Genomic DNA, 15,670 nt, shown 5'->3' with positions numbered 1-15,670 from the left:
TCTCAGCTGATGGAAACCACTTTGAACAACAGAGTTTATCTGTTTTTTAAAACACATGTCCGAATCAAAGATAACCCCCAGGCTTTTGGCAGACGGCTTAACAAAGGAGGAGAGGTGAGATAAGTTTTCAGCAACTGTGGGAATTGATTTTGGGGAACAAAAATCACAACTTCTGTCTTGCTGTCATTAAGTTGTAAAAAGTTGTTCGACATCCAGTGCTTAATGGCCTCTATACAGTTCAGGAGATTGGGCAGACTCCTTTGTTTTTAATGGCAGATAAAGCTGTGTGTCATCAGCATAGAAATGAAAGGAAACAAGGTGGTTACGGATTATGTCCCCTAGGGGGAGCATGTACAGGCTGAAGAGAATTGGCCCTAAAATCGATCCTTGGGGGACGACGTCATAGGAGACCGGGGCAGAGGCAGAGGAAGAATGACCGATGGAGACAGAGAAAGTAGAAAGGAGTAGAGACGTCCGTAAGTTTATGCTATTCTAAATATTCATTAAATATATTCATTTATGTTGCATGTCGAGCAAATTAGTTGTTAGTTGTTTAAACGGTGCTATTGAATTGAGAGGTTGTGTGGATGTGACTAGCCTGCTAATTTTATGTAGCTCATTTTATACATGTAGCTCGTGGTGTTTTTTGTATGTGTAGCAATTTGACACATGGTAATTTGATGTTTTGTGTTTATTTTTAGTTTTACGGTAAAAGAATGAAAGCAGTACTTCACTAAAGCTCATGCAAAGGAAACTGGAGCCTCACTCATCTTTTAGTTATCTATATGCCTGTTGCAAGCACGTAACGGCTAGGGCAGAATAGTAAAGATTTAAAAAAAACATTTTTCTTTTAAGTTTTTAGTGTGTCTTTGGGATCACGATAAACGGTGTCATGTGACATCTTGGTCTACTTTGCACTGTTTTGTGTAATGAGCTTGCATTTAAAACCATAACAAAAAATGTATAACAACCATAACAAAAAAATAATCAAATTTTATTGGACTTTCATGGCCTTGTACTATAATCTTAGTTTGAGCAACAATTCTTGTTCATCGCCTGATTCGACTAACAAATTGCATGCAATAATATTTTATAAAACCCTGAAGAGAAATGATATAACTGTTATATTATTTATTATTAAAGATATGCTAGTGTTATAGATAGAATATATATATATATATGTAAATCAGTTGACAAACATGCATTGGCAGATCAAGTGAGGCATACACTAAATTGCCAAAAGTATTCGCTCATCTGTCTTTACACACATATGAATTTAAGTGACATCCCATTCTTAGTCCAGATGGTTTAATATGACGTTGGTCCACCCTTTGCAGCTATAACAGCTTCAACTCTTCTGGGCAACCTGTCCACAAGGTTTAGGAGTGTGTTTATGGGAATATTTGACCATTCTTCCAGAAGAGCATTTGTGAGGTCAGACACTGATGTTGGACGAGAAGGCCTGGCTCGCAGTCTCCGCTCTAATTCATCCCAAAGGTGTTCTATTGGGTTGAGGTCAGGCCAGTCAAGTTCTTCCACACCAAACTCGCTCATCCATGTCTTTATGCACCTTGCTTTGTGCACTGGTGCGCAGTCATGTTGGAACAGGAAAGGGCCATCCCCAAACTGTTTCCACAAAGTTGGGAGCATGAAATTGTCCAAAATCTCTTGGTATGCTGAAGCATTCAGAGTTCCTTTCACTGGAACTAAGGGGCCAAGCCCAGCTCCTGAAAAACAACCCCACACCATAATCCCCCCTCCACCAAACTTTACACTTGGCACAATGCAGTCAGACAAGTACCGTTCCCCTGGCAACCGCCAAACCCAGACTCGTCCATCAGATTGCCAGATGGAGAAGCATGATTCGTCACTCCAGAGAACGCGTCTCCACTGCTCTAGAGTCCAGTGGCGGTGTGCTTTACACCACTGCATCCGATTGACTCTGCAGAAAGTGGCGACCTCTACGCCTCAGCATCCACTGACCCCGTTCCCTCATTTTACGTGGCTTACCACTTCTTGGCTGAGTTGCCAGCCAAGTTGTCGTTTTATTCGTTCATTCGTTTTCCTTTTTTTCCCTTGCAGATTCCTTTTGTGTAACTGTTGTTATGTTAATGCTACACTCAGGAGCTCATGATGGTAACCTTTACCATTTTGTGTCAACAGCCAACCGGAGACAATTTGACATAGTGGATTTAAGATTGTGCCACTAAGGCACTTTGATGAGCACCAACTGACTACCTGCACTAGCACAAATTATGAAAATAAGTCTTAGTGCGATTGGCCTTGAAGATTGTATATGCTCATGCCATATTACGCTGATGTGGCATAAATCCTAAGTAGTTTGAGTCAGGTTCATACTCTTTACAAACAACATGAGTGTAATGGTCCACTTACAGGCATTTGAATATAATAAAAATGTGTTATTCCATTTTATAAATAAATATTGTAATTTGTAGATAAAATTGTTGAAAGTCATTTACTGTTAAAAATGAAAACATGCAGGTCAAGTCAACTTGTGCTCCTTTTGAAGAGATGATATTCCTAAGATTTTATTTTCTCTTCATTGGCTACCTGTAAATCCAGTATTCAAAATGACTATTCTCATAAATATAGTTCTCAATCACCAAGCTCCATTGTATCTTTAATATCTCATACCTCGATATTTTTCCAACAAAGCACAGATTCCAAAAGTAGATTCAGAAGCAATGTTTTTAAATACCAGACCTCCTTCTACCTACAGCTCCCATGAGTTCCAGATGCAGACACCCTCTCAAACCTGAAGATTAGGCTTCAATTTAAAAAAATATATATTTTTTGTAAATCTTATGGTTATGGCTGGCAGAGCTGTTTCTCTTTCTTCTTTGCACCTGTACTATAAAGTAGGTTCAACTTTTTCAGGGTGATATGGCTTATCTTACCCTGGCAATACAGATCTGACGAAGTGGTAGTATGATTTTGGTTATCAACCCGGTAAGACAACCCAAGCTACCCAACCCCGAATGTGTACATGTTCATGTATGGGAGGAGTTTATATCAAACGACTAATCACAATTAGAGATGCAACAATTGTGAAATTGTGGGTTGATACAGATCACAATAATTTGGCGGACCTGTTTTGCCTTATTTTCTTCCTTTAATTTCAGTGAAACAACAAAATATGGATGATGAAAGAGAAATGGAACAGTTACTATTTCAGCCCTTCATCACACCTTCGTTGAACGAGCACAAATCCTTTCATAATAATGTATTAGCTAACCTTTATTTCTAACCTTTGACATGAGAAAAATCCTTTGTCAGAAAAAATTTCAAAAGCCCTTTGAGCCCTGTTAAACTATTAACTAATAATTACCCAACCGATGGATTAAGCGGGTATAGAATATGGATGGATGGATGGAAGGAATTAGGCTGCCTCCTACTGGATGTGTTTAGATTCTACAGCTGCAGGCTAATCCTGTCAGTTTCAGTGCAAAGTCAATGCAACGTTAGATAAACATCAGCTACTGCAATCAGTTTATGTTATCCTTTATGCAAATAGGCCTCGTGCAGTCAACAAGCTGTATCACTGCTCTGTGTACTATCAGATATTTCTAGCAGACTGAATAGCAACACAGCTGCTCCAGGCAAAGCAGAGCAAAAGGCCAAACATATGAAACTATTTATTAATAAGCTGATCGATATCACTGCCACAACATTATGCAAGCAAGCAAATTACAAGCAAGTTACGAGATGTTTTATTTCAAATTTTTACATCTTTATATCTCAACGGGAACAAACTAGGTAGAGAAATTAGTCCATTTTAGGCTACATAAGAATTCCCTACGGCTGATATATCACTCTTAAAAGCTGTTTTCACACATTAACACTGGAGATATTGTGGACAATTTGATCCTTTGTTTTTTTCGCAGATGCTGTCCACACAGGTACATCACAGTGAGAAGCTTTCTTCTGGAGACACACTCTCCTGGCTGGAATGTCAGAGAGGCGGAAAGAATGGGTCTGTAGAAGCCTCAGGAGGAAGCACATGATATAGGACATGATGCAGAAATTATGCTGCAGAAATCACTGTTTTTATTCAATTATTTATTTTTTGTTTGAGAACAGCAGGTGAGGTTCCTTTTTGTGTTGATATGAGGACTGTATGTATCTTTACATAGAGTGATAGGATATCAGCACTCAGTAAATAGGACAAACTCTCACCAGCACACAGATGCTCACTGGGGCGGCTGTAGCTCAAGAGGAAGAGCAGTTGCCCACCAATCGGAAGGTCAGTGGTTTGACTATGGCTTTCCCGGGCATCCTTGGGCAATACACTGAACCCCACGTTTACTACCGATGCATCCATCGAGTGTGTGAATGTAGTAGCAAGCACGTACCTGTATAGACTAAGGCTGTGTTCGAAACCGCATACTACTCATACTGACTTTTTTCCCGAATGCATACTAGATTCGCCGAAATGTTGGGTAAGCATCATGAGGTGCTCATACTACTCATACTACTCATACTCAAACTACCCAAGATGCAACGTAACTTGACGTCACCGATCGTCATTTCCTGTCAAAACGGCCGTTTCAAGCTAGCTACAACTAGGGTAGGTTCACTTCCTGCTTTCAAAACAAAAGCACCAATTGTATCGTAATGGCTTTCCCTATGATAAAAGGCAACAGGTATTTTATTTTGTGAAAATAAAAGGAAGTGCGTTGCTCACTGCGGCTAGCTTTAGTAGCGCCGAATTCGTCGGAATTTTGTCAGATTTTCAACACGTTGGGGATCTAAACGACTACTTTCTCGCCTGAAAATGTTTCAAATGTTGCTAAAGTTTACAGAGTTTAGAGCTTAAGCGAAATCAGCTTCAGGCCGGCTGATTTCGGCTCGGGTAGGAGCAAAATGCATTGTGGGTAAAAGCTCTGCATACTGTCTGATCGATGAGTATGCAAGTATGTAGTATGCGGTTTCGAACACAGCCTAAGACGTGCTGTATGGGGGAATGTGGCATGTACGGTAGTGTTAAAAGTGCTTTGAGTGGTCAATATGACAGGAAAAGTGCTTTACAAGTACAGTCCATTTACTTGCACAGTGGCTGCAAATGTTCTGGGATATTTGCCAACATGATCATAAATTTTCCCACTCGTTGATGCTCTGGAAATTTTATGAAGGTTTGTGTAGAAAATCTCGACAGAAAGTCCAGACACTTGAGGACACTTATATTTTCACATGCTATCGCTCCAGAACATCTCTTTAACATTCAGGACTTCGGTGCATGTGTGAAAATGGCTAAGGAGACTTCTCAGTGAGAGTCAAACAGCATAATTTTTGCATAAGATAAAAAAAATATTTGCAATGTGGATCAAAAAACTAGATATGTAATTTTGGTAACGACCAAAGCAGTGGTCCAAGGACAGCTCTCATTTGACAAATGTCCAAAAGCATTAATAAATGTTCCACCACATCTGCTAAAGAAATAGACAACTGTTTGTTGAGATATTCAAATATCTACTTGTTGAATTACAGTTAAGTCTAGAATTATTTCAGCACTGATACCATTCACATGTTACTCTGTTAGCCTAGACATACTTAGGTTAATTATTCAATCAATGTGATATTGGCTTGAATTTGACTACCTTCAAATTAAATCAAAGCAATCTTAATGTGAGTACCAGATGCGTGGCTTTTTTTTTCTGTAGGTGCCACAGTGGGACTTTGCTAAATAGCTAAAAAAATACCCTTGGGATTTTTGTTTCAGCTATTTCTGAACTTTTCAAGAGGTTAGAAGTTTGTGGGCTTCCAATGCTCCCTTGTTTTTTTTGTTTTTTTAAACTGTTCTTTGATATGAATACGTGATTTCCATTGTAAATATGTGGACATAGGCAAAATCCATAAGAATGTCCAGTGTAAACACGTAATGTACACAGAAGTATGAATATATAGTGTAGGTATAGATAGAGGGAAGTTTGGTATAACTACAGTATTGACTGAGGAAATTCAGTTACATTTGTACAATTCTAAAGTGACTTTTTTTTTTTTGTCAGACCACAAGGATGCGATGACTGGTTAAATTGAAAAAGAATGCGTTTTGTGAAAAAGTCTTCCAGTGTGATTCCACTGTCAGATTGGACTTAATGGAGATGTAGGAGTGTGGTTTTCAGCAGGAGGGTTAGCACTTGTAGACATCAGTGAGAGCAGCAAAGTAGCAGCCCATGGTGAAGGTCAGGTCAAGTGCTCCTCACACACCGAAGTCAAAGGTTAGATCGGACTTTCCCATCTTCTGTCTATATATGGCATCAAATTTTTCATTCATAGAGACTGTGAAGACGTCCTTCCACAGACCAACACGACCTGCAGGGACAGAAGCGACTATCAGAATTCTCAGCAACACATTTACTCACTACACTTTTTACACACTAAAAACATCCCATCTGATTTAACATTTCCCAACTGCCAACTGAGTGAATGGATCTTGCCACGGCAGTTACTTATGGTGGTAAATCTCTATCTTTAATCAGGAGCATATGTTTAAGATTCGAGAGAAGGATTCCTTGTTTTCATGCTCAAATTTTGTTCTTCTCACTCTTAAAACTCTCTCCTCACACCCAAAACCTCACTGTTCGCGAGCAAATCTGCTCGGCTCACATTTAAGACTTTCTCCATGCATTCAGATTGTGTCTGAGTTCTTACGAAGTTTTCGTACAAATGGCGGCAAAAACAGCACCATTTGTAATTCTACTATTACTTGAGCTGCTTGGCTGTCGGGATGGACTCCTGCGTCTATTCCAAACATGGGTAAGAACAGAAATGGCGTAATTTCCTCCTGACGCAACAAGATCACTGTTGTCTTTGGGTCTCTTGGGTATTTATTTTCATTTAAAGAAAATTTCAAACTATTTTAACAACTCTAAAATTCCCTGAACAATTGTGTAAATTGATCATCATGATAATAATAAAAAAAAGAAAACCCTAGATGAAAGGATCTGAATCCGGATCATTCTCAACTTCTGGTGGGGACTCTAAAGTAAAAAGAGCGCACCCTTAAAGGGATAGTTCGCCTCTTTTAACATGAAGCTGTATGACAACCAGTAATGCTTTACTGAGTCAACTAAATTTGTTCTCTTGTGTATTTCTTAAAGGGCCACAAGACGGATTTGGATTTTTGTAGGTCAACAACTCTGTTCCTTTGGCCTGGATTTTGTTTTGTTTTGCCATTTTATTTTTCAAGTTATAAAAATAAAAAAAAATCACACCAGCTTTTTCTCGTGTTTGGTCATTTCTTCAGTAGGTTTCCTCATCTTAGACCCCAAGATGAGTCTCAACAAGACTGGACCACTGCATGCCACCATTCAAACAGTATCTGGGGGTACCATAATGGCATGTAGCCACAAATTCAGACCATTATTCTATGTTTTCATATTTGACATACCATTTTATCTTGGTCGTTACTCCCTAAGTGTGCAGGTTATTCAAGGTCATAGAGTGCAAACCAGTTCTGGACAGAATTAAAATGCACAGTGGCCCACGTCCGGTTGAGTGCTGGTTTATTTGGTATGTTTTGGTTGACGTCTGGCATTCTGATGGCTTGGTTGTGGCCCACTTTTGGCAAACGTGAGTGGACCGCCCAAGTTCCATCATTCCATGCTGTATGTGGATGAACATGTCAGGTGTGGGCCGGATATGGGCCAAAAGAGTTTTGCTATCTGGGATATTAGCAATATCGTTTATGAACATTGACTTACCCCCTACTCTATCGAATCCTGTGAGCCGAGTTCCAGCCTCGTTTTGGCGTTGACGAAAGTAGTCCGGCTAGTTGGCTGGGGTTACAAAAACAAAGTGTTTTGCTTCTCAAAATAATATGCGTTCAAAAGAGTAATACATTCGCATCACAAAATCGTTCTCCAGGAAAAAGTCAGGCCTCACAATCGCTAGCCGCTATTTTCTCTCCCTTCGTATCACTGCGTGCTGCCGCCCGCCGCGTCTGTTTCAAGGTGTAGACCGTGCAGACCGAGCAGTAAACACCGTGAAACAGGCATGGCTAAAAATCTGCACAGAGAAAAATCCCCAGAGCACAGACACAATCTGAGTGGAAGAGGTAGAGGTTTTGAGTATGAGGACAGACTTTAAAGAGTGAGCAGAGCAAAATCTTAGCATGAAAACAAGGAATCCTTCCATTGAATCTAAGACATATGCTCTTGATTAAAGATAGGGATTTACCCCCATAGTTACTCCACTCAACTGCTATAGCATGTATGACACAGATGATACGGCCAGCTCGGTAAAATCTATAGCAAACAGGACTTTAATGCACTAAATGACGAATTGATTAATTACCAAGAAAGCAGACAGAAATCACAAGTTAAATAGAAATAGCAACATGAAATTTAACAAAGGAAATATATAAATGGAAGTAGGAAACAAATGTAAGTGGCATGGACAATTTTAAAAAGTCAACAGGTTGAATTCCTTTATCCTTTATCACTGGTGCACATGTGACATTTAGCCACAGAATGGTGCTATAATCATCTCAACTCGGTTTGAAAAGTTGACTGAGTCCAGGCCTCTGAATCTGTCTACTACTACAGTTGACTGAAAATAGAGTAATGAGACGACAGCTATGTCTGACAAGAGGTCTATAACCTTGTCTGATATGAGATCCATTATTTAAGACTGGAGCTAAAATATCCTATTGTACCTACGTTGTTTAATGGTATTTTTCTTCTCAAATTGATTGATTGATTTTTATTTATTTGTTTATTTTGCCATTTAGTCATTTATTATTATTTAGTTAGTAGTAGTATTATTATTGTTGATTTATTGTTGTTAATTCAATCATTGTAAATATTTAAAAAAATGTTGAGCTACTTGACAAATTTGAATTTCCCCCATTGGGGGATAAATAAAGTATTTTTCTATTCTATTCTATTCTATTCTATTCTATTCTATTCTATTTCTACTCTATTCTATTTCTATTCTATTTTCTATTCTATTCTATTCTAACAAATCAGTATACCATTTAAAAGCAACTATATACCAATAGCCAAGATGTTCTAAACAACAAAGAAAGCTTTCTGAAGGTGGTGAACCTTGCTATTAAGACGCTTAACGGGCTAACTTTGACATTCTTGGACAGCCTGTGTTTGTGTTTAAATTGTCCAAATCCTAAAGAAAGAGCTTCAGTGTCCTACATTAAACATGAACTTATTTCACTAAAGGTCAGTGTACACAAAGTCAGTTGTTCCTTCTGTTGTTCAGGGGAAGAAGATCAAATGAAACGTGTTTAATAAGCTCTCTTGACATTATTTTTTAATGTTTCTAAGAATCCTGAACCATTCGTGCTCTGTCAAGGTAATGTATTGAGGTCTGTTAATTTAAGAGCTGAGGGACCCTTACTGAGCTTTTTGAAAGCATTGAGTAATAGTTTGAAGCTTCCTGTCCTTTACCAAAGACCTTTAATATTTGTGTAAGGAAGTTTATAGTGGGGACAGGTGTGGATCCAAGCAGCAGGTGTCGGAGCTGCAGGTGCATCCAGAACTGTCTCTGAGTTAACTGAAACTGGGATCTGACTGTTATGGTTTGTAAAACCAATTCAGTGCGGACACTGAAGCTGACATCAAAGGAGGCAGGAATAAGTCAAAATGATTTATTCTGAACTGTGAGGAGTAAGGTTGACAGAGGGTTTGAGGTCCGATCCAGACATGAAGTATGAGTCTCTGGAGAAAGGGAGAGGTTGGTTATTTCTGGTAATAGGTTCTAGTGAGTTTTCCAAGATTAATCCAAGCGGTGTAAAATTCAAGGATCCCCTGAGTCTGTCAGTGGGGTTACATGGCACTGAAAGGCTGAATGTCTGAAAAATGCTCAAGGGGAAAGATGGGAAGACCAGATTTAACAGCTAGCTCCTCATCAATAAAATTTGCTTCGGCACCAGAATCAACAAGAGTGGAAAGAGAAAGGGAATTTTTTTCTGCCTAACGTCTGCACTGCTACTGTCCTCAGTTGTTGACAGTCGTAGAGTTCTCACTGGAAGACGGTGACGGGTTGGTGGATATTTTTGTGACAAATTTGTCCATTTTGTTTGCTAAATCAAACACTATGCTAATTTAACAGCAAGTTGCCATCCAGCCTTTTTGGCGGTTTATTTGACATCACAACGCAATGCGTTAATTAAAGAATTGGGCACACGGCAAGGCATAGGGAATCCTTTTGTACTGAAAGTGCATTGTATTGAGTTGTCTTCTATCTCCAATTGCTTGTGTATTTTGTACATGGTGCTAGCATAAAGGTACCACTGATATAATCATTGTGCTAACTTTAATAAACTCTATGGTATTATTTCAAAGGAGGAGTTGTGGGTGGCCATTGGGTATGTTTACATATGTTTACCACCCAGATCCTCCCTTGACTTAAAACATCATCCTCTCTGTAAATAAAATCAGTTTTAACTCCAACAATCTGTGTCTGCGTCTACTCTTGGTTCCTGTTTGTGAGTCGGCTAGGCACCTAGCTGTGACAGAACATTCATATTAATAGTTCTTCCTGTATTTTCATCTTCACTTGGGCAGAAAAAACATTTAGACTCTTACTCTTTGTTGAGGCAGATAAGCTGTCTGAAGTCACCATCAAATGTAAAACTCCCCAAAATCACAACCCTGGCATGTTTTAAAAATGTCACACATTAAAGGTGGGGTAGGGGATCTTTTTCTGGAACATTTTTTTACATATTGCTTGAAATACTCTTCACACCCTCATTGCAACCAATTAATTAAAAGATTTGACACACACAAATATGAAAAGTTTTAGTGGCCTCTAGAACGTACAATCTAGGAAAAACACTATCCAATCATACTGAACGGACCGTTAACAATGATTGGATTCTGATGCCGTCTATCAAACTGCAATCTGCTCCTCCCTCCCCCTCCTTCCTCCTGTGCGCGTACCCTGCTCCGTGAACGAATTACGCGTCCAGAAGCTTGGCAGGATGCTAAACTAGAGCCAGCTTGGCTAGCACCTAGCATTATTAAACGTATAGTTAGCATAAACTAAATACGGCAACGATCGATGCTTGCTGTCAGAACAGCACTCGTGCACCTTCGTGCTCGTGCGCGTTCATGTACTCTAGAGGCCTGCCTTCGGGGGGGAAAGTGAAGAAAAGGGTTGGGACTTTTTACCTGTGTATTTTCAAAATGCAGCTTCGCTGGACTCAAAATCCAGGATCTCCTACCCTACCTTTAAGTTTCGTCCACCTCCTCTGCTAAGCCTCAACCTCTGAGTCCAACCCACTTGCATTCACCCGAATAGACGAAGCCAGCTTTGTTTGGAAATGTTCTGTTGTCAGCTGTACTGAAGGAAAATGCATCTAACATCTACCACTAGCCTCGGGGGATATACGAACCCAGTGGATAAAGTATATTTAAGGGTAATGTTCCAGCAAAAGCTAGCTAATGACTATTTTATCTGTTTATTTTTTTGTTTAGCAGTAGTTAATGGTCTAGGAAAGGAAGATGACTTACACCAACTTCTAAGAAGTAGTTATATGTGGCACCATTACTTTGTTAATTCAATGCTTTCTGGTTGAGCAGTTACATTCTGTAATTCAGACAACCTGCAGCTGTGTGGGTTTAAGGTATGTTTTCAACACGACACAGGTTCTCTTCTCACTCTCTTTACTACACTGAACGTTGTGTCCCACTCTTGGTGTGTTAACATTACCATTGTAGCGGCCTCCTGGCTGCCTCAGCTGGAGTCGCTTTGACGGGAGTATCCAGTTAAGTTCTGACGCGCGTTCTTATTTCTCAGTGCTCGAATTTATTTTCTTTCGGGTCTCTTTACGTTACAGATCTTCTTGTTTTCTTCTCAAACTAAGCAAATAACTAAGTATACGAAATTAACACTGTTCAGCATGGTTACACGACACCTACACGGTCAAAAAACTGTTTCCCTTCCTACACCCACCATCAGAAATCCAATTCATTACTGAGCCACCTGTGCTCCGGTTAGATAGGCGAGACTAGGGAGGAGCAACCAATCAGAGCCCACTATAGCCCAAGCACCAGTGCCGCTCCCAAATGCATTGTACATTTACTAGATATTGCTAAATTAATAATTATCAATAAGCAGACATAAATCTAAATAACTAAATATCACCATAAAGTTAGGAAAATAGAAAATATAGAAAATGGCTCCAACAACCATATTTGCATGTTTTTGAAAAGATGTAGGTCTCCAAGTACAATTGTTTACAAAATGTTTAAGTGCAGTAATATATGGTACTCACGCATTACTATGAGTTCTGCAGTGTACATCTATGGCTTGTTTCACTATAGTTGATCACAAAGCGTTGTTAACTAGCATCTGCTGCTAACAACTACACTGCTACACTATTTCTCTCTCAGATCAATTGAGTAACTGTCTATATCTATATTTAGAGCTTAAGTACTTTTGGCATGACTGGTGGAATAGCTTCATAATGTTTGCGTTTACCGGTTTAAATGACATAATTGATGCCCAAGTTTTATTGGAAATTTCTGAAATACAATAAGAGCTACAAAAAGTCCTCTCTAACAAGAAGTTCAACAATTTGATATTTTTGCCATTTCCAGATGCTGCATTTTGTGCATTTTCCCATACAGCCATGGGATCTAATGGGATCTACATCATACTGGCTTCAGCTAAACTAGGTGGGGAGGCAATGTTAGTTTGAGGGGTTTGAGTTTTCACCCAAGTTCACACTCAGCAATCTTGAACTGGTGGTTTGTTTTTCATGGCCAGCAACACAGTCTGGAAAAGGTTTGAATTAATTTACCATACTTTACGGACGATAGTTTTATTAACAATACCAATTACAATGCTGGTTTTGGAGGGAGCCTCCCGCTATAAACTTTAATACGATTCGTCTTGCTGCTAACTTTGATATTCAAAATCCAATTCTGGCTGGACCATGTTCAGCAGGATCTCATGTGTTGTCATGATTGAAAAGGTAGTATGTTTCTCAAAGTCTTTTCTTGTTCATGTGCTGTCGCAGTTTCCTGGTCAGTCGCCTGAGTCGTCTGCATTCCACAAATCACGGTCACCCCCATCCCCGTCCTCTTGGTAAACCTCCAGGAGTTTGCCCAATCAGAAGACACTTATGCCAGATCTTCTAATTCTCAGGAAGAGGTTTCCCCCAACGGAAGTGTACAGTTACAAAGTGTACAAAGCTAATCTAGATGTAACCAAGATCAAGAATTAAATGACTGAAAATGATCATGTCACATTCACTTAAAGACATATTTCAGTGGAACTGATATAAACAAAGACCTTTTCATCCATAGTTGGATTTGTTGGGAGCAGTCCGTGCATAGATATTCATGTCTTCCTTTGTTTCCCCTTCCACTCACCCCTGCAGATGGACAGTGCCTCTGAGCTGCAACACTGCTCGATCAGCTGATGGCAGCTCTCCACCATGCTCTCCCTCTGAGCTTTGTCACAGTTGACACCCAAGAACCTGGCTAACTGTTCCACCATTGACCCAAGGTCCTAGAGAAAAGTGAAAGAAAAGTAAAAGTAAATAATCTGTGAAATCTTCAAAAGCAATAATCACCAACATGCATGGGACTGGATAATGTAGTGGTAAGATTGCCACCTTTCGTGTAGGTGACCTGGGTTCAAATCCCCTGCATGAAAGATACTACCTCCAGTAGGGGTCCTTAGGCAAAGACCCCCTTACCCTACCTGCCTACCTGTAAGTTGCTTTGGATAAAAGTGTCTGCCAAATGTGTAAACATAGCATATGATAGCTTACATCTGAAATTAGACCAAGACCAAATAAACCATGCAAATATAACAACATCAATATTAATAGTTTAGTTCAGGTGTGTTAGGAATGTTTGGCTGAGGGCCCAGTCCAGGAGATCCAAAAACTCCCATCTCCAGCAGAGCTACTCCAACTTTCCAAGAGAGGCAGGAAACGTTGAATCCCCCTGTTGGTTTGCATTGCTGGCAGTTTGTCAGTCGCATTTCCGGTGCATGTTGGACTCACCCAGGGCTGCCGTTTTTCACTGATTCTGTTCATAAATTTTATGGAGATACTTTTTAGGCGCAGCCAAGGGCCAGATGGTTTCCTGTTTGGTCAGCTTAGGATTGTATATTATGTGGTCGTGTTGGCTTCATTGATCAAAGACTGCCAGCAGGCACAGGAGCGGTTTGCAGCCAAATATGAGGCAACCAGGATGATTTTTAGCATCTCCAAATTTGATGCCATGGTCCTCAGTTGGAAAAGGGTGCCCACTCCAGGTTAGAGTAGAGTCACTGTCTCACATGGGGAAGTTTAAGGCCCTCTGGGTCTTGTTCACAAGTGAGAGTAGAAAGGTGTGGGAGATGGACAGGGGGCAGTGTCTGTAGTGATGTGGATGTTGTACTGCTCTGTCATGGTTAAGAGAGAGCTGTGTCAGAAGGAGAAGCTGTTGATTTACCAGTCAATCTTTGTTTCAACCCTCACCTATGGTGAGGAGCTGTGGATAGTAACTGAAAGAATGAGACTGCGAACACAAGTGGCAAAAATGACTTTCCTCCAAAGGGTGGCTAGGCTCACCCTTAGGGAAGAAGGCGAGGAGCGCGGTCATCCATGAGGGGCTCAGAGTAGAGTAACTTCTCCTCTGCATCAAAATTGAACTTTTTAAAAAATTAATTAATTGTATTTGATTGGAGGCTGCACGGTGGTGGTGTGGTGGCTAGCACCGTCACCTCACAGCAAGAGGGTTCTAGGTTCAACTCCCAGCTGGGGCCTTTCTGTGTGGAGTTTGCATGTTCTCCCTGTGTATGTGTGGGTTCTCTCTGGGTACTCCGGCTTCCTCTCACTGTCCAAAAACATGCATGTTAGGTGAATTGGTTTCTCTAAAATTGTACATAGCAGTGAGTGTGGTTGTGTGTCTGGTTTGTCTCTGTGTAGCCCTTGGTAGCTCTATGATGGACTGGCGACCTGTCCAGGGTGTACCTTGCTTCTCACCCGATGACAGCTGGGATAGGCTCCAGCCCCACCACAACCCGACCGACAGATTAATTATTTAACTCCAATTGGCTTGAATTGGACGGTATTGTTGAAGTGCCTTGAGATGACACTTGTTGTAATTTGGCGCTATATAAATAAAACTGAATTTAATTGAATCGATCAGAGCCAATTATGGTGGTTCGGGTATGTGGTTAGGATGCATTATGGAAGAGTCCCTGGAAAGGTGTTTCAGACCCACCGGGCCCCTGGGCAGACCCATGAGCTCCTGTAAACACTGTATCTCTTCGTTGGCTTAGGAATGACTCAGTGTCATGTGACATTTTCTTTCATAGCCATTTGAATGGCTATGAAAGAAAATGCAATAGACTGCATGTCTATATATCATGTATAATGTCTCAAATACAGTGAATCAGCTCCTGTATTTGCATCACGTATTGCAATTGTTGCATATAGACAATAAATAACCCCCAAAACATAGAAAGGTACAGCCTCTCAAAAGAGTCCAAACCTTGTAAAACACATAGATCAATATCATCTAAAGAATGACCTTTAGCAAAGTAAAGAGTGAATATTGATTTGACATATTATGGAGAGTTTCAGAAAAGACAAGGCATGTGGACAAAGATATATTGTAAAAGTGTAAGGATTAGATTAAATGTAACTCAATTTTTTTTGTAATTTTCTCGCAACACCATCATATAA

The 15,670-nt window shown here is 40.1% G+C and overlaps 1 protein-coding gene across 1 annotated transcript in view; it reads right to left on the bottom strand.

The window, feature by feature from the left end:
* Positions 1–4,065: 4,065 nt before the first annotated feature.
* sult4a1 (sulfotransferase family 4A, member 1) overlaps positions 4,066–15,670 on the bottom strand; it is a 31,599-nt gene continuing 19,994 nt past the window's right edge. The window contains exons 6-7 of the mRNA XM_075471983.1: positions 13,359–13,497; positions 4,066–6,333 (exon numbers count right to left, since the gene is read on the bottom strand). Of these exons, the coding sequence (XP_075328098.1) occupies positions 6,221–6,333; positions 13,359–13,497 (252 nt within the window). The 3' untranslated portion in view covers positions 4,066–6,220. The remainder of the gene's footprint in view (positions 6,334–13,358; positions 13,498–15,670) is intronic.

The sequence above is a fragment of the Odontesthes bonariensis genome, chromosome 8 (assembly GCF_027942865.1).
Source record: "Odontesthes bonariensis isolate fOdoBon6 chromosome 8, fOdoBon6.hap1, whole genome shotgun sequence".
In the NCBI taxonomy this organism is placed as follows: Eukaryota; Metazoa; Chordata; class Actinopteri; order Atheriniformes; family Atherinopsidae; genus Odontesthes; species Odontesthes bonariensis.
This window is presented reverse-complemented; position numbering and strand designations above follow the sequence as displayed.